The sequence below is a fragment of the Pseudonaja textilis genome, chromosome 5 (assembly GCF_049901715.1).
Source record: "Pseudonaja textilis isolate UNSWEBS1 chromosome 5, rPseTex1.2, whole genome shotgun sequence".
In the NCBI taxonomy this organism is placed as follows: Eukaryota; Metazoa; Chordata; class Lepidosauria; order Squamata; family Elapidae; genus Pseudonaja; species Pseudonaja textilis.
This window is the reverse complement of record NC_141994.1, coordinates 76,244,766-76,267,206: the sequence shown is the minus strand read 5'-3', so window position 1 is coordinate 76,267,206 and position 22,441 is coordinate 76,244,766. Positions and strand designations below refer to the sequence as shown.

The 22,441-nt window shown below is 60.1% G+C and overlaps 1 protein-coding gene across 7 annotated transcripts in view; it reads right to left on the bottom strand.

The window, feature by feature from the left end:
• The window catches only part of PPP6R2 (protein phosphatase 6 regulatory subunit 2), a 42,520-nt gene that overhangs the window by 10,003 nt on the left and 10,076 nt on the right, over positions 1–22,441 (bottom strand). For 4 of the 7 annotated variants that reach the window (XR_015743961.1, XM_087935457.1, XM_087935458.1 and 1 more), the window contains exons 3-20: positions 19,223–19,474; positions 16,783–16,969; positions 15,554–15,691; positions 14,998–15,063; positions 14,083–14,198; positions 12,823–12,936; positions 11,697–11,823; positions 10,447–10,599; positions 9,990–10,169; positions 8,601–8,665; positions 7,955–8,076; positions 7,176–7,261; positions 6,924–7,004; positions 5,869–5,966; positions 5,376–5,433; positions 3,937–4,076; positions 1,926–2,095; positions 316–478 (exon numbers count right to left, since the gene is read on the bottom strand). Coding sequence is in view for 6 of the 7 variants with exons in the window: in XM_087935457.1 (XP_087791583.1) it covers positions 316–478; positions 1,926–2,095; positions 3,937–4,076; positions 5,376–5,433; positions 5,869–5,966; positions 6,924–7,004; positions 7,176–7,261; positions 7,955–8,076; positions 8,601–8,665; positions 9,990–10,169; positions 10,447–10,599; positions 11,697–11,823; positions 12,823–12,936; positions 14,083–14,198; positions 14,998–15,063; positions 15,554–15,691; positions 16,783–16,969; positions 19,223–19,449 (2,291 nt within the window). In the remaining variant the exon portion in view is untranslated. Of the gene's footprint in view, positions 1–315; positions 479–1,925; positions 2,096–3,936; positions 4,077–5,375; positions 5,434–5,868; positions 5,967–6,923; positions 7,005–7,175; positions 7,262–7,954; positions 8,077–8,600; positions 8,666–9,989; positions 10,170–10,446; positions 10,600–11,696; positions 11,824–12,822; positions 12,937–14,082; positions 14,199–14,997; positions 15,064–15,553; positions 15,692–16,782; positions 16,970–19,222; positions 19,479–22,441 lie in introns of all 7 variants that reach the window. The other 3 variants (XM_087935461.1, XM_026721910.2, XM_087935459.1) reach the window with 2 other exon arrangements.

The window sequence follows — 22,441 nt, the reverse complement described above, 5'->3', positions numbered from 1 at the left end:
CCCAGGAAGAGCGACCCGAAGGTTTGCCCCGAGATGATCCAGAGCAGGTCAGGAACCGCCTTCTAGATGCTTCCAGAACTCTCCTCTCCTCCTCCCCCGAATCAGGTCCCTGCCAGGATGGGCCCTGCAGGTGCCATTTCTCAGCTAACACCCAGAGTCGCCCAACGTTTCAGAATACGACGCCCCTGTCCTCACTCTCCTCTCTGCTCACTTTCGGAGCACCCCCGAAACCCTTTCAGGGAGCAAACCCCTCTGCCCGGCAGGCACTGGGCCTTTGGGGCCTGCCAAGCAGGTGTGGCCTCCCCTGCCCCTTACCAGCAGAAGGGTTGGAAGTCCGGGAACTGGGCCCAGCCTTGCTCTTCGGGAGCCTTCGTGCCAGGCATTACGGAATCCCACACGCTGGACCCGATGTCTGTGGCCACCCAAGAGGCTGGAGGCTTGGACTTCACGGGCTCAGCGGCCGTCCTCCACCCAGGCCCTGCAAGGCAAAAGGGCCACGGGGCTGCTATGCAGGGGCCGCAGCGGGCAGCCCAGGGGGCTCAGTTGCCAGAAAGGGCCCCCACCTGCTCATCTGCAGGGCAAAGGAGCCTCCACCTCCGGAGGAGAAGCTGGGGCTCTGCCCATCCCACAGACCCAGCAGCCCTCGATGCGGCAAGGAAGACGACGGGGGGTTCACGGGGCTCCCACGCGGCCTCCTGGGCACCCCACTCCCCCCCACTAAGTCCCCAACACCTGCCCTCCAGGGCATTTCCCTCTGGCCGGCTTCAAAGACCCCTTCCAACGCTCAAACCCAGGCCTCTCCCCCTCCCCCCCAATCTGGAACGTGGGAAGCCAGACAGCGAGTGTCCTTTCCGGACGCCTTGCCTCGCTCTTCCCCCTTCCCTGTTCTGCGCAGCCTGCGCTTGCTGGGCCCGCCGGAGCCCGATCCTTGGCACGCTCCCTGGCCAGGAGGTGACCTCTGCCTGGCTCCCGCAGCTCTGGCCAAGGGCTTTGCTGCTCCGCTGAGAGGAAGGCAGCAGACCCCTCTGGGTGACCGTGAAGCAGGGACGGGCAAAGCGGGGGGAGTCGGGGAGGGGGGAGGAGAAGCCAGGTGGCTTGAGGAGCCAGCGGAGGGGTCTTGCACTTCAGGTTTCTTCCAAGAACGAATGCCTTCATACTTGCGCACCGCTGGGAGGGTGGTCACCTCAAAGGGCACGGCTGAGCAACTGGACGTTCTTGGTTCCTTTCCTGGGAGACGTTTCGCTTCTCATGCAAGAAGCTTCTTCAGTTCTTCTTGGGTGAGAAGCGAAACATTTTCACGGAAAAAACCCCGAGAAAGTCCAGTTGCCTTTTAGAGAGAGCTCCTTGGGGATCTTGAAAGTACGTCCTTGTTCTGACAGCTCTTGCTACCTTCACTCTTTCTTAGAAAGTGCCTCACAATCAACCCCAAATCCGGGCTTCCAGCTGGCAGAAACAGATTTCCAGTTTTCTGTACAGCCTGTGAAGGAAGCTGGACTGCCACAACACTCCAGGGGCACCGACTGCTAGGGGTCAGCTGTCCGGGCCCTCTGACTGGGGCGGAAGCAGCTTCCGTGAATGGCCAAGGCGAGCGCAGACATGCCCTCCGGAGGCCCCGGCTCCCGTCTTGCGCTGCAAGGGGCAGGCGTCTCCGTCGAGGGCCTGGGGTGGCCCCGTGCACTCAAACCCCACACGGGGCTTAGTCCCTGCACCAGTGTCCTCCCATCCGGGAACAGAAAGCAGGCGGCCACGCGTGGCCAATTCAGAGGCATCGAACTAAGACAGGTGGGGGAGTGGATAGTTCTGGGGTCCCACCCTCCAGCCTTCAACCTGGCAGCCCTGAGAAATAAGGAGGTGTGGGGTGCAGCCCTTTCGAATGGGTAGCCAACGCCCCGGAGATCTGGCTATATTCTCCCAAACCTCATTACCTTCCGAGGAGGGATCCACCGCCGCCTGGTTGTCTGCCTTCCAGGGGTCCTGGGAATGGACAGCTGTCCCCTTCTCAGCCTCTTCTTCCCCAGAGTCCATGCCGCCCTCATGTTCCCCATTTTCTAGGCTACCTTTGCCTGAGCCTTCCACAGAGCGAAGTCCTCCAAAGCTAAAGTGACCCAGAAACAAGAGGACAATGAGGAACTGCGCAAGTGGGTCGCCCTCAGTGGAGCTGCACCTACGGGGAGGCTCCAAACGCAGGCGGATCTTGACAGGCTGGAACCTTGGGCACTATATCTAAACAAACCAAGTTCAGTGGGGGAAAAGGAAAGACTCTACATTTAGCAAGAAGAACCACATGCACAGGTACACCACGTGTGGTACATTGCTCAAGAGTAGTAACTGGGAGAGGGATCTTGGGAGTCCTAGTGGATAATCACTTAAATATGAGCCGGCAGTGTGTTACAGCTACCAAAAGAGACAATGCGATTCTAGGTTGCATTAATAGAAGGATGGAATCAAGATGACGTGAGCTGCTAATATCACTTCATAAAGCTTTGGTAAGACCACACTTGGAATACTGCATCCAGTTTTGTAAAAAAAAGATGTTGAGACTCTAGAAAGAGTGCAAAGAAGAGCAACAAAGATGATTAGGGGACTGGAGGCTAAAACATAAAGAACACTTGCTAGAATTGGGTTTGGCTAGTTTGATTAAAAAAAAGGACCAGGGGTGACACGGTAACAGTCTTCCAATATCTCAGGGGCTGCCCCAAAGAAGAGGAGGGGGCCAAGCTGCTCTCCAAAGCCCCTGAGGGCACCAGGGCAAGAAGCAGAGGCAACCTGGAACGAAGGAGGAATTTCCTGACAGTCAGAACCATTGACCAGGGGAACTGCTGGCCCCCAGAAATTGTGGCTACTCCATCACTGGAGGTTTCGAAGAAGAGAGTGGACAGCCGTTTGTCTGAAATGGGAGAGGGTCTCCTGCCCGGACTAGAAGACCTCCAAGGTCCCTTCCAACTCTTCTATTCTGTTCCCATTCAGTTCTATTCTATTCTATTGACCAACAAACATGGCTCGGAGCTCCCAGCTCTCTGTTTACATCCAAGTTTTCCACCCACAGATTTGCCAGAGCAACTGCGTGTGTGTGTGTGTGTGGGGGGGACACGCACGATCTCCCTCCTCCTACTTCAGAGGAGGGAAAGAGAGGGGGGGGGAGAGGGGAGGATGATGGCAGCACCTGCAGAGCCCCATGGCTGGTAGGTGAGCAGCTGAGGCACCCCGGGAAGCTTCCTTCTGCAGAGAGCATTCCAGCCCTTTAAAATCCCCCGCGGTTTGCCCCAAAGGGCGGGAACGGGCGTGGACCCATTTCTGGTGGGGCAAGGGAGCCTGCCTGCCTTCTCTGCCTGCCCGGAGGGGACTCCAAGCGGTTTAGGACAGCGTTCAATCTCCCACACCTTCTTTTTTAGGATCTCATCCAACGGATCCCCCAGTCGGGACCTTCTCGGTCTTCTCTTTCCTCTCAACCTGCTTGTTTTTCTTTTAAAAACGGCAGTTCTTATTCATTCCCTTTATGCGACCAAACCATCTCAGAGTATTTATTTGCTTTACATTTTAAACCGCCCCCCCCCCCCCCCGCTTGTCCCACTCGATCAGGCGGGGGAGGGGCACTGCAGCTAAAGGATTCTTGACCCACTGGATCCAGGACGAGCGAGCGCCTCTCTGCTCTGCCCTGGGACATCCCTCCCGCAGAAGGCTGGGCTCTGCCCGACCCTCGTTTGGGGGGGAGGGGGGCGGCTTCCCCACCAGTCTTTTCACCTTGGATTGGTCCCTAGCCTTGCGAGGGCTGCCTCTTGGCGAAACGCCATCTTCTTACATGGTTGTGATGTTTTTGACCGTCTGAGTGCCCAGATGGGCAGCCGCTGCCTGGGCCAGGCAGGCCGGCCTCCCCCAGACCCCAAGGCCACTCTCTTCTTCCAGCTGCTAGGGGCCAATCTCCAGTTTTTGTCTTACCGCGACCGTGATTTGGCTTGGGCTGCATAGTTTACGTCGTTCTCCTCCCAGATATCCTCCTCCTCCTCCTCCTCCTCCTCGCTGTCATCGAATTGCTGGATGCGTTCACTGCAGCAGCTTTCAAAGAGGGAAGCGCTGGCCTAGAGGAGAGGCGAACGCCGGCTCAGACCAGGCGATCTTTCCTGGGCAGGCAGGTGCTGGAGGCCCTGCAGAGGATCCGCCTCCCCTGCCCCACTGCTCCCCCCTAGAGGGGCTGAAATGGCCGGGAGCCTCCCGGGAGGAAGACGAGGGACGAGCCCAACCCATCGCCAGTTAGAGCCGCTACGACGGCCCACTCGCAGCAGGATGATGAGCAGCAGCCAAGGCACCGGTCCTCACTCTGCCCTTGCTGTGCCCGGGGATAAAGGGGGCTCTACAAAGGCTTCACCTTCAGGGCTGCAACCTGGGCGGTGGCTGGAGCCAGGAGGGTGTTCTGTCTTCTAAGCTTTTGAATTCTTTCAAGGTTTAACATCACAACTCTTTTAAATTGTGTTTTTAACTTGTTCTCATGGAGGCTTTTACATTATATTTCTTTTATTGTAACCCATCCAGAGCCACTTACGTTAGAAGGATGATGCTGAAGAGGGATAAATAAATGTCGATCCCTAAGCAGCGTGACTGTAAAACACTGCCGGTTGCCATTGGCAACTCAATCCCAGAGCGGGGGCTCCTCCCAGCCGACGTTAGCCGGGGGCAGCTGCATGTCCCAGGCAGGTGGGGAGCTGGAAGCAGCGAGGAAGCTTGCAAGTGGCGACCATCACGGGGGACTTGGTCGTAAGTTTGAAGGGGCGCCATCACGGGAGCGTGAGGGTAGGGCTGGGAGGGGCTGGACCAGGGCTATCCTCCCTCGGAGCGGCCGCTGGCCGAAGGCTGAGAACCATTGGGAGAGGCCAGCCCTGCAAAGAGCAGCCCAGCGGCCACCCGGTGTGACTTCCCAGAGCCCAGGCTGGCTCTCTCCTTCCAGGCTCTCCACGGAAGGAGGGCAGCCTTCCCAGTTGAACCCTGGCGTCTTTTGCTGTGCCCGGCCCAGAGTGGGCTCCGGTGGTTGGCGCTGCCTCGCTCATTCCCGAAGAATGCTGAGCAAGGGGGCTCAGACCAGGAGCCAGGCGTTCTGGGCAGGATGAACCACAGGGGGCCACTGCTCCCGCCACCCCTCTACAGGGCGGAGTGGAGGGGATGGGGGGTGCGGGGGGGGCTTCCTCGCTTCTGCAGCCACGGAGGAAGGGAAGCTCATCCAGCTCCAACAGGGAGCACCGCCAGGCAAGCAGGCCTCAGGCTTTTCCGCTGCTCCCCAGCACCCTCCCTGGAGGCGGAGGGGTCTTAGGACGGACCAGTGCAGGTTTCGTGCCTGTCGGGCAGCCCTGGCAACCCCTGAGTGGCCGGCCGGCTGGACTACTTACACTGTCATCATCTACAGCAATGTTGAAGTTGATCTCTGCGATCCGGTCAAAAGGGGCACTGGAATAGATGGGGGAGAAAGGCCATGGGGGCCGCGTTCGGAGCCCCCCCTCCCCGCGAGAAACCTGCGATGGGGAAGGAAGCCCCCGGGAGAAGGTGGAAGAGGCCACGGCCGCCTCCCCCGTCCTCTGAAGCGCAAGAGAACCGCACCCGTCCAGCCCCTAGGCCAGGCCTCCAAAGGAGGGGAGCTCTCCCGGTGCCCTCACGCCCAGGCCGTCCCCTGGCGGCTGCCTTCAACAGAACTCACCGGGCGTGAAGGAACGCCTGCCCTGGGGGTGCCCAGCCCTCTCCGCCAGGGAAGGCCACGCACGAGGGGGGTCCGAGGCCTCCCCGGATGAAAGAGCAGTCAGGGAAGGGGCCTCCCTGATGGGATCCTCAAGGGAGCTTGCAGGAGGATCTGGGTCCAAGCGGGGGGGGGGGGGAGAAGAGACTCACTTGATGTTGTCATCCTGATTGGCAAACTCTTCGTCATTGAAGCCGAACTGATCCATGAAAAGGGCCGTCATCTGCTGCACCTGGTATTCGGAGAAGGCCTGAGGCAGGAGGAGGAGGAGGAGGAGTGGTGGTGACTGGCTTGCGGGGTGGAGCAGACCCCCACCCCGGTGAAGCCACAGGGACAGGCGATGAGTCTGGCCAGAACACACCCAGGGGGCCCTTCCGTCCAGACCTAATCCAACCCCCCCCCCCAATATACGACACACAACCAGGCACCCCAAGCACAGCTAAAGGTTGGGGGGGGTGGGGGGGCCTGAAGGGCTGCATCTCACAGAGGTTCTGTGTCGGCTGAACAATAGAGGCAGGACACAAGTAACGCGGAAGGAAGGAAACAAGCAAGCAAACAAATAAACCAGAAAGTTGGAGCCGTGGGGTGCCCCAGCTGAAGCAGCCGCCGTTTCCGGGGGTCCCTGCCACCTCCAGAGGGACCGAAGGGGCCCACCCCCCATAAAGGGAAGGCTAGAGACGCCAATCAACTACTCTGCCCCTCCCCCCTTTTTTGAGGCAGACGTGCCCTTCCTCAAAGAGGGCCCATCAACCCCCAAACCCGAGCAGAGCCCTCCCCAAAGGCTCAGCCCCACAGCCAACCCGTCCCCAGCAAGCGGGAGAACCTCCCAGCTCAGCCCAGTTTTTTTCTCCCTTCTTTTTGCTCGTCTCCGAAAGGCCGCAAGGGACCTTGAACAGGCCGCGGAAATGAGGCGGCTCTTTGGCCACCCTTGCAGTTACGATGCAGGGGCAGCCTCCGCGGGGCTCATACCTGAGGCTCTGGTGGACCACAAGGGGCCCCGAATGAGGCCCCCCCCGCCCCCCCCTTTCACCTTCCACACCAGAACTGACTCCCTAAACCTTCCAAGATGACCCTGAGCCTGCCAGCTCTTCCCAAAGCCACGAGCGAAGGTGGAACCGGGGGCGCCCGGGAATGGCCTCAGGAGCGAGCCAGCGGAGCAGCAGGAACTGGCCAGGGGAGCCCCGCCCCCCCCCGCCGAGGGAGCTACCTGCTGGAGGGAGACTTCACTGGGGAAGGCGGCCTTGGCCTCCTCGTCTTCGCTGGAGGAGTGCAGGTGGTGGGCCGTCACCTGCGCAGAGGAGAGACCCTAGATGGAGCCCGGCGGCCCGGAGGGAAAAGCTGGCCACCCCCAGGGGCCGCCTCTTGGGGCAGCTTCCATTACAGTTCCTCAGCTCCAACACCTACAGATACGCACCCGCCCCTCCCCGGTTCAAAATGGCAGAAGGCTAGAAGGCCTCACCAAATCCACTGTGTTTCTTCGGTTGGCTTCCACCAGAGTCTCCTCCACGAAGCTCTCCCAGCGGCCTCGGCAGTCTTCAGGAAGGCCTGCAAGGACGGAGACGTCGCAGGGCTGAGAGGGCCACACGCCGGAGCCTCGGGTGGGCCAGAGCGGGAGAGCAGAGAGAAGCCGGCTGGCCCTCCTGTGCGCAGAGAGGCCAACGCTCTGCAGCCGCCTGGGCCGCTGAGCTTGAGCGCTCTGGGGTTTCGCCTCCGGCCTCTCTCGGACTGAGCCGGGATCGGCCGGGCTTCAGCCCTCCCGCCCACTCCAGGTGCCAGGGCCAGGCACGGGACCAAGCCGCCTGAAGGGGGTCCTGCCTGGCATCCACCCACCCACCCACCGACTTGTATGTATTTGTGAAGCTGATTTGCCACCCATCTTGCTCTGGAGCAACTCTGGGCAACTCACAAAACCACGTAAGATAAATAATTCTAAAACAATTAAAAAAAACCCCCAGAATTACAATCCAGCTTCCTAGTGCCGGGGCTCAGGGGACGGAAAGCTGTCCTGTCGGCCCCAGCCTGGGAGTCCACCAGGTGCAGCCGGCCAGCCGAGTCCGGACCCCAAACAAAACGCTTCTGAGCATCGGACCCTTTCTCCTTTCCTCGAGGGGAGACCCCCTCCCTCCCTCCCTCCCTCTGATCAGGTATGCGGGGGCCCTGCGCCCCCACCCGACCCACCCCGCTTGGGCCGGGCAGGTTTTGGGCACCGGCTGCCCTAGGAAGAGGAGCACCTCCCACCTCTGATGATGAACTCCCTGGCCTGGCTGTGCCCAGGGGGCGCTTTCTCCACCGCTTGCACAACGGTGTTGGCGATCCGGGTCAGGTGGCCCATGTTGCCACGCCTCATCCCTCCTTCGGCCCTGAAAAAGCCAAAGCGGGGAGCAACAGCCACTGAGACACCGAAGCCCAAGCAGCCTCCATCTCCCCTCTGGTCTCTGCTGGGGGGGGGGGAGGAGGCGGAGGAGGCGGCTCAGGGCAGGTCCGGCCACGGGGGAGCCGCGGCTCAGCTGCCCTCTGCCTTGGGCCGGAAATGGCCTCCCCGGAGAGCCCCAAAGGGCCCAGCGATCCTCGACTCAGGAGGAAGCCAGCTCTGTCCAAGGGTCAGGTGGCCCATGTTGCCACGCCTCACCCCCTTATCGCTCCCCCAAAGAGCCGCCTGGGAACCAACTGCACAGCTGAGCCAGAAAAAGACGGTGTGTGAGGAACGCCAGGGGGAGGCCGAGCGATTCCGGTGAGCCGGCCAATCCGGCTGTGCTTTGGCCTAAAGGCTGCCCGTGTCGTCGTCCCCCCCGTCCCACCCGGAAGGGAGCCGAGCCAGACCTGCGCCGATGAAAAGGCCTGGGGAGGGCGCAGGGAGGAGTCCCGGGGTCCCTCGGAGACTTACTGGATTTTGTCGTTGGCCTCCCAGGCGTCCAGGATCCTCTGCACCAGGCAGCACTTTTGGAAGAGCTGGAAGAGGAAGAGAGCGGAAGCGTCTCAGGACCAGGAGTGGAAACCCGTCTTTCTGACACGGGTACAAGCAGCCAAACCCCACAGGGAGGCCGAAGCTGCTCCCAGTGACACTTCCACAGGGGATCATTCCTACTGGGACACAGTGACACAACCCCGTCATCTCAAGGGCTGCTGCCCTGTGTTAGAAAGTGCAGCTCCCAATTACACACACCCCCAACCACCCTAAGCCCAAAGGAGGCAATGCACATTTGGGGGTGGCCGAGCACGAACGGGGCATTGGCTTAAGCATCCCACGGGGACCGAGGTCCGTCTTGCCACCGCTGGGCTGCAGGGTTTAACCTTCCAGGCGCAGCTCCCAAGAGGTGGCCCCCAAGGGCGGCTGCCCGTCCCAAACCTGGGCAAGCCAGCGCTGCTCTGGGGCTCCCCTTGCCCCTGCCCCCAGGCCCGGGGCCCCTTTCCCAGCTCCCCCTCCCAGCAGAGAGCGGAGCAAACAGGGCCGCCCAGGTCAGCCTCTCTTCCCCAACCTCCCAGGAGGGCCGATTTCAAGTCCCGGGATTCCACCGCCAGGGTGGGTAGCTGAGGACGTCAGGCCTGGAGGGGGAAGCCCTGGGTCAGGCCGGAGAGCAGCTGTGGTGAATGGAGCAGCAGGGCCAAAGCAGCTCCCTGGAGGCCCCCCGAGGCAGAGCCACAAACGGAGGTCCGGAGGCAGCTCTGGTCCCTGTCAGAGTCTGCCGGCACCTTCCAAGCGGGAGGAAAGGAGGAAGGCCGCTTCCAAGCAAAGAAGAGCTCCTGGGCTGCCCCACCAGGGACCATCCACACGGCCCACAGGGCAGGGACAAACCAAGACTTCTTCGGGCTATGAGGGGGCTGTCGTCTTACAACGCTTAATAACAGTCTTGCCACAGAATTGTCGGGTTTGATTTTGACATTTCTGACAAGAACATTTTTTAATCCCTGAAAACGCACCATTTAGACTGGGACTCTTCTCATGCCAAGGCAGAGGGAAGCTTCAGCACTGCCCTTACCCTTGGCCTTGCCTGCCTTCATCGTCACCCACAAAGGTGGGGCTGCCACACGAACCCTAAGGGCCGCCTGAGGAGGAGGAGGGGGGCCATCTAATCCCCCTGGCGGGGAACCAGGGCCCCCACTCCGGCTCCCACAGGAAAGGAGGGCGGGGAGGAAGACGCTGCCAAGAAGCACCGGTGGCTCTTTGCCAATGGCTGAGGGTCCAAACAGCCCCCTCCTTGGGGCACGGTTGGCTTCCGTGGCGGCAGCCGCCACTTCCTTTCAGGAGGATCCGTCGATGCCCGAGGACGCTTACGTGAGTCAGTGTGAGGTTCTCTGGCGCTTCAGCATTTTCCCAGGAGACGTTTCCATCCGTCCCCTCACTGTTTTCCGCGAGCAGCTTGCTTCCAGGCACTGAGTGCATCAGGATGGCTGTGACACACAGCTCCACTTGGAAGTGCAAGAAGTTGTTCCAAGTGTATTTGAAAAACAGGTCCTGAAACAAGGCATCCTGTCAGTCCTCCGCCATCAAAACTCCCAGGGCAATCTTTGCACGCTTCAGCCTCCCCAAAGACTGGCACTTACAGGACAGACCAACGTTTGGTTGGTCATCTGCCATCAAGCCAGTAACACACACGCACGCACGCACGCACAGACATGCCTTTCTCCGGTATGGAAACCAAGGCCTACCGACGTCTTATCCCTGGAAAACCCACTTTCCAGGTGCCCCGGGGGCAAGCCTAGCCCCCCACCCCCACCCCACCCCCACTCACCAGCAGCAGGTCCATGGTGTTAAGCCGGCACAGCTCCCGATTAATGCTGGGCGTGTTGGTGTGAAGAAGGGCGGCGACCAAGCGGGCGCCATGCAGACGAGCATTGCCCAGGGGCTCCTCCAGGATCCCGATGGTCGTCAGGATGGGAGCCACCTGCCACCACCAAGGGAGGAAGACCAGCGTTTCCAGCCGGCTCCCCACCGAGCCCGAGCAGGGAGGGGGTGGGCGCCCCCTTTCCCCTGCCAAGGGGGCTGCCCCAGGCCTCGTTCTGAAGGGGGCCACCCCTTGAGCCGAGCCAGCCACCGCCGTCACCCGGAGAGCAGCCTCCGTCCCTCCACTGGGGGAGGCTCTGTCAGGCACACCGGCAACGCCCCCCACGCGCCCCCCCCGGAAAGGCCCTCCTGACCCTCCTCCCCCGGCCTCTCCGGTCGGCCTCAGCCCTGGCACAACCTCACCCAGAGCCAGTCAACTTCCCCTTTCTTTTAAAAAAATGACTTTTTAAAAATTACTATTATCAAGGAACTGTATAACCCCAACGGCTAATACCGAAGTCAGGAAGAAAAGAAAACAATAGGGGGGAAAAAAGCAACACGATAGAAAAAGGAAGCGTTGGTTCAAAATGGCTCCTGGCCACAAGGCCAGGCAAGCCAGCAGCCCCCCCCCTCCCCCCCATCAGATCCCATGTAGGCGCCTCTCCCCCTGGCCGCCCCTCCCCCCAGCCCCCCCCTCCCCAAATCCCTTCATTGCTGTTTCTCTCCACATGTCGGCCAAGGTCCATAAAGGGGTTTCCAGAATTTTATAATAATGTTCCATATTTTAACCCTGATTGAACTTTAAATTCTTTTCTTTCACGTCTAACAATATTTAATTCTTCAAGTTGCCGTCATAGCACCGAATACGCGTTTTCTCCCATTTCAAAGGTTTTATAGAATAAGTTCTAGCCCACCTCGCCCCCCCCGCCCCCATTTCGAGTGGTCATTTATGTTTCTCTTCTGACAGTTGCCTCTATCTGATAAACCCTGATTCCTTTATTTTCCAGTATTTCTCTCTCGGCTGGGACTTATGACGCCTCTTCATTCTGTCTCTCCCTCTCTTTCTCTCCGTCCTCCCGCTCAACACTTTCCTTCTGGGTCCTAGCGCCTGCCCCCCCCCGCCCCCTTCCTGAGGGTGTCGTCAATGGCTGCCGTGGAAGGCCAGGCCTTCCTGTCCCCGTATATCCAGGCCAGCGCGCAGGAATTCGCCCCTCGTACCTTGGGCGGGCGAAGCAGCAGCTGGTGGAAGTCCTTCAGGCGCGGCTCAATGCCCTGCAAGATGCCGCTACTGACAGGGTGAAACTTTTCAAACCCCTGGCAGAAGGAGTCAGAAAGGCCCTCCAAGCTGTGGGTCGAAAAATAAGCCGACGTCAGACAAACCAATCATGTTCTGACCACATTGGAGCCATGGCCGGTGCCTCAGAACAGGCCTGCTTCCGCCTCACAGCCACCGCCAAGGTCATGTAGTTCGAGTTCTCACCCGGGGGGGGATGGGGGGGAGCCCAGGGCAGAGCAATGAGGACGCAGCCACATGGAGGGGCTCAGCGCTGGGGGTCTCCTCTGGCCTGTTTCCGAGGTGCCTTGCCCTCTTCCCGGGGCCGAGAGGAGGGGCCAGCCCCAAAGGGGCCTCAGGCTGGGCAAGGGCTCAGCTCTCCCCACGGCTGGGCCAGCACCTGAACTCTCCCAGGCCGGCCGAACTGGCTCCGCTTCCAGACCAAGGAAAGGCAGCAAGCGATACCCGGACCCAGAAGGACCTGCCGGCCAGAGGAAAGCGCCAGAGGGGGCTCAGGCCAAATGCCCGGGGGCCATGCAGCAGAGCCCCCACCCCCGCTCTGCCGGAAAACCAAGCCAGCACTGCTCGAGGGGGACACGATTCAAGAAATATCCAAACATCGGACCCTCCCTGGGTTGAGCTCCTTGCCTAGTCATTGGGGATGGTTGTGCCTAGAACCACAGCAGGAAGGGACCTCGGAGATCTTTTAGCCTGTCCCGCTGCCCAAGGCGGGAGTTCTCACGCCACCCTGGACAAACAGCTGTCCAGCCTCTTCGTGAAAACCTCCCACGATGGAGCAGCCACAAGGCAAGCCGTTCCATGGATTAGCCGTTCTGTCAGGAAATCCCTCCTTGTTTCCGGTTTGGCCCATACATAGCCTGGACCACCCCCAGCCCCCCCCCAATCTGAGTTCAGCATAACTTGGCCGCTGTGCTCACACGTTAACGCAAGCAAGGAATCCCCCGGGGGCCTCCTAGGGCGGCATGCCCAATGGAGGAAGGGGTCAGCCGCAAAGCCAGTCGGACCTGAAGGAGCGCGGGGGAGCCCTGCAGAAAGAACCCTCCCGCTTACCCAGCTCTCCTCGGCTCAAGCAGCGTCAGCAAAACTTGCGTCCCGTTCACAATGCAGGCCTCCGTCAAACCCTCGTCAAACACGTTCTTCAAGAGCTGCTCCACGCACTCCTGTCTGAGACACCAAACGCAAGTCAGCACCCCGGGAGAAATTGGGGCCGGCCATTCTGTAGCAAAAGGACCCAGGTGATGCCGCGTGACCACGCCAACTCAGGGCGGACACGGTGGCACTCCCCAACCGGAAGCCCCAAGACATCGTGGCACCCCACGGCCACCCAATCGCCCCCTCCAGCCAGCTTTCCCGTTGACCGCACTTCTCGGAATCCAACAGGGGGGGGGGCTGCCAAGGGCAACTGCACGGCTGTGGGGTGCTGCAACGCCACCACTGGAAGGAACCGGGGCAGGTACGTCTGTCACTGAGCAGCTCAGTTGAGGCCATAATCCCCACTACGAAGGGAAGTGACCATAAAGCGTCACATCACCACATCTCTTAGCGGCTGCAGTCCTGGCACTCTGGCTGCCATCGCTGGCTGAGAACTGCTGTCGTTAAGCGAAGGGGGTCCCAGGTAAGGAGCACGGAGCGTGCTGCAAGGGGCTGCAGGAAACTGCAGACACCCCAGGAATCCTCAGCCCCCACCACTGCCCCGTCTGTCCCCGATCTCTGCCCTGGGGCTGCCCTGCCCAGGGGCACTCGTTGGCATCCGTCCTGGGGCTTAAGTAGAGACCTGGGGCCACCAGCAGTCTCAGGGGCGCCCCGGTGCCCCCACTTCTTCCCGTACTCGCAAGGGGCTGCCGTTCTGCAAGTAGCCCGCTAGTCCTCCAGAGACCCAGAGAAGGCTGGGAGGTTCCTGAAGGAGCAGGAGGCTCAAAGAAAGGGGACCTGGGGCTCGGTGAAGGGGTGGGCAGCGCGGCCTGGAGAACGGCAAAGGGCAGTGGGGCACAGCAGAGGCTGCGCCGTGCGGGCAGTGCGGGCAGCTGGGGCTGGCGTGGCTGGCTGCCGTACGGGGCTTGTGGCGCCTTTCCTCCATGGCAGTGGCCGCGGGGGATGAAGCGGAGGCCCTGGGTGCGGACGGGCAGGTGGGGGAGCTGCAGCGTCCCCGTCCCTCGCGGGGAGGGGGGGGGGGTTGGCTCACGGGGGCACCCAATCTGTGACATGACCGCAGGGGGGCTGTACAGGCTGCAACTTCCGGTACAAGTGAAACGCCTCCCGGGGCCTCCTCCCCCTGGCCCCGCCCCCGCTGCCGCCTCCTTGGTTACTTACGATTCCAGGGAGGCCAGGAGAGGGTCCAGGTCGGCCACCTCCGGGAGCAGCTGGTTACTCTGATCCCTGCTCAGCCTGATGATATCACACAAGGTTTGAGAAGCGTTGGATTGTCTCTGCAAACCGGGCAACAAGTCATTCCTGGCAAGGGGGCCCTTCAAAGGCCCGAGCAATTCCCCCCCCAAACCCCGGGGAAATGGGGGGGGGTTGAGGTGAGAGAGCAGCAGGCCCCCTCCACAGCTGCACCCAAACCTCCAGGCTCAGCCTAAATCCAAGGTGCTCCTTGGGATTTCTGAACGGGCCCTACGTAACCCTGATGGACTGAACAAGGAGTTGCAGCCTCCGGTGCATCCGTGCTCTCTATCATGAAGTCTCCACCAGTTGCTATTCCGCCATTTCCTCACCCCTGCCCTTTAAACGGGTCAATTTGGCATGAATTCTGTGCTCATGAATTGGCACCTCCTTGTTATTCAGCAGAGGTATGTATTTAAGCCCAGCAACAGCCGTCCGTGGTGGCGTGGATCAAGCAGACGTGGGCTTGTTCAGCAAACCACCGTAGGACCAGGAAGGCTTCGGGGCGACACGGGAAACCAGCAGCGGCAGCCGAGAAGCGTTTCCCCAAGGAAGAGGATGGGCCGAACCCTGAGGGTGACGGCTGCCCCTCAAGGCGAGGAGGGAGGGAAGAAGGCAGGACAGACCGGCCAGGACAGGTTTTCCACCCCCACCGGAGGCGGCCTGGAGGCTCGGCCGAGAAGGACTCCCCCCTCCGAAAGGCCCCTCCCTGCGAAGGAGCCCTTGGGGTCAGAGGGGGAGGGGGGAGGCCCATGGGGGAGCTCCCCCAGGAAGAGCCGGCTGGCCTCCCCCCTCTCCTCTGGGCCCCTCTCCTTCCTTGACCGCTGCTTGAGGGACACTCACGTCTTCCTCCTGGTGAGGGCGGATCAGCTCCACCAGCCTCTGGACCAGCTTTGCCTCATTCAGCCACTGCAGCACAACATGGAGGGGGGGGGGAGAGGAACAGCAGATAAGCCAGTGCCCCACCTGAACCTCGGGTGTTTCCCCCACCACCACTGCTACAGCCCCCTCCCCTTATTCCAATCTCACAGGCTTTAGTCCCAGAAGCTCCAAAGAAATCACGGCAGCCAAAGGACCCCACCCCCGGCCCCTGACCCTGGCCCCGGCCATCTCTGGCCGCCCAGAACAGGCACTTCTGAGCAACTCACCCGGAGCCCTGCAGGAAAGCCAACCCCCCCCTCCCCCCCGCCGCCATTCCCAGCAATCAGGGATGAGGGCGGGCAGCCAAGGGGGATGATCCCACGCAGAGAAAGCCCCAGTGGGGGGGTCTTCCCCTCCGGCCACCTCTGCTCCATCCAAGGGAAGGGGGCCCTGCGCCCTCCTGGAGTCCCCCAGCCAGGCCTGGCCCTTTGAAAGGGGGCGCTCGCCCAACACAGGCCCCCCTAATGTGAGCCCTGACCTGCAGCACCTCCTGGCGAAGGGGGACCGGCTCCACACAGCTGACCAGTCGCAAGAGGAGGTCCATCATGGCGGACGTCTCAAGGTGCTTCAGCACCAGGTCCACAAACTCGGCTTTCTTCCTCAGGAACGAAACCACCTGGCGAACGAAACCACCCCAGCCGCCAGGCCGGATGAGGGCTCGGCCTTTCCAGCAAGGGCGCCTGCTAGCTAACGTTTGCAGAGGACACGCACCCCCACCCCTCCCCAAGTTGCAGGGGCCGATGGCTGGAACCCCCACCAACCCTGGAATCACCCCCGGCCCACACCGTGCCACCCACCGGGTCCTACCCAAAGGTCAAGTTGCACCAGGGTGGGAGCACAATCTCCACCCCGCCCTTGCCAGAGATCATCCAAACGGTCCAGACCGTCTCCTCGAGGCCTCCGGAGGTTTCAGCGCCATCACTTTCTCAACCACCTTCCCCTGAAAGGGGAGGACAGGGATGGGGCGGAAACAGTCCAGCCTGGGGGGGCGGTCCAGCAATGGCTTCTTGAAGGGGGGGGCAAACCAAAGCTGCCTGAAGAAGCCAAGGGAATAACCCCCTCAGTTGAGGAAGCATTCTCCCCCCCACCCCCGAGCCCACCCCCACGCCCCCCCCCCTCTGGGGCTGCTTTGACTGCCCTGGGGGGGCGGGGAGCTGAGCTCCCAGGCCGAAGGACTCAGGCTGCCTCCTGAGCTCCCAGGGAGTGGCTGGGGAAGGCTGAGCTGCAGCCGTTCCCCTCCCGCCCCCCTTCAGAACTCCTCTGGGTCTGGCCCAGTTTGGCTGGGCGGACGGGTTCTTTTCCAAACCGGCTATATATATATATCGGACGGCCGAGTGAGAGGGCCTTTTAGGAAAACCACCCGTACAGCAGGAGGAGGCAGGCTCCTCTGTGAATCTCTGCCCCAGGTGTAAAGCCCCAGCCTTGGGTGCCCGGAGCCATCTCTCGGCCCGGCCCGGCCCGCAGAGGGCAACGAGGCCTAGGCCGATGCTTTGGCCACAGAGCGAAGTGTGGAGGGGCACAATAAATGCAATAAAGGGCAACGCCGAAGAATGGCCGGGGCAGAGCAGCCTTTTTACTGGGCGAGGATGAGAAAGGAACCTCGTGGTCCATTCCCCCTCCTGCCCCCGAGGAAAAGGATCTCTCTCCTCAAGCTGGGGGCCTGTAAAGGCAGCAGGGGAGCCGGCTGGAAAGGAGAGAACCGCTCACCTGCTCAGCTTTCCTAGCGATGAGGCTGCCGATGGTCTTGCTGAAGAAACTGGCCAGCAAGGGGTTCAAGGGAGGCTCCTGGTCCAAGAAGCCGTAGAGGACGTCCCACAGGGCCTCGTCTCCCCCCAGCCGGTCGCTGATCTGGGGCACATCCGAGGTCAGCAGCTCGCAGGCCGTGTTCGGGTACCTGCGGGAGCAGAAGACAAGCCCAGGCTGAGGACAAGCGGGGGCCCCTGCTGGTCTCCCAAAGAGCGGGCAAGCAGGGGCTGCCAAGGCCCGCCACCCACGGCAAGAACAGGCCTGGGCAAGGCAAAGGAGTCGGCAGGGAGGCCTGGCGATGGGGGCATCCGTAGAGACCAACGCCAGGCGTGGGGAGAGGCAGGCGGGCGAGCAGGTGTCTCGTAATCCTTCCAAATCCAGTACACTCCCACTGCCGCTTTGGTTGGCTCTGGAGCGAGAGCTGCGGCCAGGAAGCCAAGGCAAAAGGAAAAGGGGGCGGGGGGGGCTGCCCTCCCCCTGGCTTCCCGACTCTCCGATGGCCTCTGCCCAACATCTGGCAGGGGGTCTCTCCAGGAACATTACGGCTCCATTTTGACCAAAGGCCTTTGGGGTTTCCGGAAGAGCCTTCGTAGGGGCGGGAGGCCACCGGTTCTGCCCGGCTCTATAGAACCGGAAGCTCTGAAGAGCAGCAGACACAGAACCGGTTCTGTGTCTGCTGCTATGTGGACCACCTGCCTGCCTGGGCTCTTACCTGACCTTTATTTCCTGCTTTTTCAAACTCAGCTGCTTTGCGCGGCACAACCGAGGTTGAAAAAGAAGTTAAAAAGTGCTTTTTCAAACGCTGCGCACCCGCACGCAGCGCTTATCAGCTGTTCGGGCAGCACAGCTTATGGTGTATTACACGCGTGCGCAGCAAAACTACTGAACAAAATGACCGAACTGGTAGTAATGCCAGTTGAATCCCACCCGAGCCTTTGATAATATTAGACGGTGAACGTAGAAAAAGGGGGTCCTCGCATTGCAGGGCCGAGGATTCATTCGCCTGCAATCAGGCCGGGGCTTCCTCGGAGCCAGCTCAGGGTTCAAGAGAGCGGACCTCAATAAGCAAAGGGGGAAAGATTCTGTGGAGGGAAAAGCCGTCCATTCTGGGAGATTGAGAAATTCTAAAAAACAGTCAGGAGATGCTCACACAAACGATACCAAAGAGGAAGAACAATGGGAGGCAGCCGGTGAGTCCTCCAATACACCGGGAAATGAAAAGGACCAATACGCCACCAGGAGAGCGCTGGATATGCCCTCTGAGTTTGGTTGGCTTTTTGTGCATCTTCAGTGCCGGAAGGGAAGGTGGTTTCGGGGGAGGGAATGTGGGGTCATCTGGTGCTCTCTGAGCTTGGTGGTTTTCTTGCTAGACTGACGCTGTTCCCCAGTCTGATAACGAAACGCCTGCAAGAAACCAGCCACCCCGGAGAGCACCGAGGACCCCAGAAAAAGGAATGGAAGGACCAGCACATCATGAAAGCAAAGCAGCGGTAGTCCTGGACTTACGACCACCACGGAGCCTGCCTCTTTTGGCTGTACGTCATACTCCTTGGAGAGCATGGGTTGAATGGACACACTTAAGAACCTTCTTTGCCGGAGTCGTTAAGTGAACCCAAGTCATAAAGCGGCACAAGGTCATAGGCCCTGGTGGAACTGCAAATGGCCCCCAAGGCAGCGGCTGGTTGCCGAGGGCTGAAAAGGCGGCCATGGGACCGCGGGGGCTTCAGAACCGGGCCCACTGTAACTTTGAACGGCTGCTAAGAACCAGTCGCCACCTGAGGACCACCTGTGTCAGGCAATAGCCCGAATCCCTGTTCGCTGTGTCTTTGCACCACTTCCTTCTTCGGAGCCCCCCTTCTCCCCTCCCCAGCTGGGCTCTCTGCAAAGGAAGACCCCCCTGCTGCTTCCCTCTTTATATTCCCAGGGGGGTGGGGGGGGGAAGGAAGCCCTCCCCACCGAAGCCCCCGACCTCTTCAACGCGGGACCGACAGGCAGATGTTCCTGGGACGGGTGACATTAATCAGGCTTCCCCCCTGCCCCCGGGAGATTTGCTGGACCTGGGGAAAATTTCCAACGACTGCCAGCCAGCCCAAGCCAGGCCCGAGAGCAGAAGCCAGGATGGCGGAAGGGTCTCCCCCCCCCCCGCATCACCCAGAGGTAGCTCTGGCCACCCCCAAGGTCAAAGGTCAGGCTCGGCCATTAGAAAGCTGCCCATGTTTTGAAACAATCCTATTTCTGGTTGAAAAGTCCAAGGTTTCCACGGGACACCCTCACTTCCCCTGGGGACCCACGAGGCGTCTTCCGCAGCAATGAGGGGAGGGGGGAGGAGGGGTGGCCCGACAGCGGGACCCCTGCGGGAGGGACACCCCCCCTCCCCGGTCTTCGACCTCAGGGTACCTACTTGAAGCGGACCTTCTCGTCCACGTCCAGGGGAGGCTCGCGGCTGATCAGCTGCACCAGCTCCTCCATGCACGGCTGCCGGCAGAGGAAGTCCACCAGCCTCCGGTTCTGGGCTTTGCACTCCTGCAGGACGTCATCTTCGTCCATTAACTCGCGCAGAGTCACGTCCTCTTTCTCCAGCAGTCTGTCAATGTGGGACGTTGCATTCAGATCGAACTTCCAAAACATGGTGGGGATGAGGCCACACTCGCCCCTACCTGGCGGGGAAGAGGACACGGCTTCACCCCTGCTCCGCCGACCCCAAGGCGCCCCCCCCCCCCCCGCTTCTCACAGGGCAAATTGGGTGGAACCGACCGGGCGCTTGTCCTTTGGCTAATTGGGCAGGGAACCCAGAGCATCCCAGCTCGGGCTCCTCGACTTATGACAATTGAGCCCCAAATTCCTGTTCTTAAGTGAGACACTAGCCAAGTGAGTTTTGCCCCATTTAACAACAGTTCTTGCCCCGGTTGTTAAGTGAATCAGTCCAGTTGATAGGTTAGTAATCTGCTTGTTAAATGAATGTGGCCTCCCATCAACTTCTACGTCAGAAGTGTTCAAAAGGTGACCCTGAAACACGGCCATGGTCGTAAGTATGAACCCCGGGAGCATGGGGAAGCTGCAAAGGTCATACTTGGGAATGAAAAACGGTCCTTTTTTCAGTGCCCTTGTCACTTTGAATGGTCACTAAGTGAACTGCTGCAAGTCGAGGACTGCCTGTACAGGAGACCCTAGTGAATCAGTGCTGCTGAGAAGGTCCCCCGGCCAGGAAGGGGAGCTGTGAAATTGGGCAGCCCAGATTCACTAGGGTCTCCTGTACAGGCAGCAGGGGCAACGGGCCCAGCTGCCCTCAGTGCCCAAGGCCTGGTGTGTGTGTGTGGGGGGGTGCTGGGCACACAAAAGGCTGAGCCTGCCTATCGCGGGGGGTGGGGGGGGGGCGTGGAGGGAGCCCCCCCCCACAGAGGCCGGAGCTCTCTTGACACTCGGATCCAGGTCTGTCACCTGAAGCCCATGTGGGAAACCAAGGCCGGAGCACCTGCCAGTCCTGCTCGGCAGATCCAAGGGGGCTGAACAGCCAGTCGAGAGGCTTCCCTCAGTTGTCTTTTCTCAAAAGCTTGTGATTTGGACGCAGAATAATCTCAGGTGGACTTTTCCTACCATTCAACACATTTTTGAGAGATTTAGAATAAAAAAGCACTGAAAGGTATTCTGGAACAGTGCTCACTTCCAAATCTACTAAAGTTTTAGCAATATGATAACCATGACACAAAAAGGATGTTGTACAACTAGAAGAAAACACAAATGACAACCAAACTGACCAGGGCAATAGAGACGTTCCTCTTGGAGGAGGCCCGAAACAATTCCCACGGCTTCCATCCTGAGACGCGTTCAAGGCTAAGGAAGAGGCTCTCGCCCTCTCTGCCCCTCTCCCCCTCTGCACGCTAGCCAGAGCCGGCTAAAGGCTTCTCAAATAAGCGGCCCCTCGTCCTGTGGACTTTCCGGGAAAAGGCTCCTGAGGGTTCAAAAGCTTCAGTGCGCCTGCCTTCACAAACTCCTTCCCAAAGGCCGGCGGAAGCGAACCCCTCTCCATCCTCCTCTCTCCAGCCCGCTTTTCTCAGCTTTAGAACACGGCCCAGGAGCTGCAGGGGAACCTGGCTCCCTTCCCCAAGAGCCCTGGCCGCTCCTGGGTCCGAAGGCGAAGGCCGCCTCCTCCTTTCCCACCGGGCGGCTAGAAGGCCGGATAACCCAAGGCCCAAATGAAGCATGGGCTCCTTCAGGCCACGGAAGACCACGGAAAGGAGGGCAAAAGGGCCCCACCCAGGGTCTCGGCTGGAGGGGCCACGCCACTTCACCCTGCCCGACTGGATTGTGGGATCCACCTGGCTCCAGGAGGAGAGCCTGGGCAGCACACAGCACACAGGCCGGGGAAAGCTTCAGGAAGGAAAATAAATAGAATGGGCCTCTCAGAAGAAAGCCGCCACATAGAAAGCTAGCCAACAACCCCCACCCCCAGTCCGGGGGGCGGGGCTGGATTTTCAAAGACTTCTCAAAAATAGCCAAGCTGGGAGCAGGCCCAAAGCCCCTCCCCCCCCCCAAGACAGTCCCTTGCGACAGTCCACCCACAACAAGGCCAGTAGGGTGGGAGTGGCAGTCCAGACACCCCAGCCCAACCCACAAAAGGCTGCAAGGGGTGCAAAAGAGGACCAAGTGTACCAAGTCCTTCCGGCTACACGCACCCTTTGCTCTTCCAACGGAAGCTGCAGGAAGTCCAGGAAAACCCTTCCTGAACAGGAACTCCGGGGCAGGTGGGGGGGGGGCGTGAGGGGGGGATTCTGGCCCTGGCGGATCCAAACCACCACAGCCCTTCAGTCCTGCTGGAACTGAACCCCCTTCCCTTCGGACCCTGGCGTAAGACCCTGACTCCCACCGCTTGGACAGGCCAAGTTCGGGGCAGAGGCAGGCCCCTCCCCCAGAGGAGCCATCCCTGGATCCCCCTTTCTCCAAGGGAAGGCGGGGGAGGGCCCCGAGTGAATCTGACCGACCCCAGAGCCTTTTCCGTGCTGGAAGCAGGCCCGACTGTAGAACTGAGGCTCAGATGAAGAGGGCCCCTGGCTTCTGGCCCTCCTGGATTTCTTGGGGCATTCAGTACTGTTGACTAGGGCATCCTTGCGGACCAGCCCTGGGCATCAGGAAGGGGGAGGGGGTCTCCTGCTTCGTCTGGGGCCACTTCCGGTCAGTCTTGTTAAGAGGGAAGAGGGCTCAGGGCCTCCTCCGACCGACTGGCTGCCGTGGAAGGAGGTCAACAACACGCAGGAGATGCTCTTCCGAGGCTGGGAGGGCCTGGATGGGCAAGAACCAGGTTAGCCTCAAGGCTGGCCAACCAGAGGGTCTGCGAGTCGCTTCCCCCCACCACCCAGGGTGAGTTTGACATGTTCCTTAAAAAATATATACATTTTATGAATGAACAACAAAAAGAAAAACTTTTAAAAACAATGAACGTGGTGCATACATCCCGACAAACCTATTTGTCTTACATCCTTGTATAATACATATAACAAAAAATACAAATTTACATATATACATAAATATTAATCATCGTTAATACATTTACTCCTTTCTTTTTTAAACCAGTGATAAAACTTCTCCCAAATTTTGTAGTAATCAGATTCAGTCTTATCTTTTA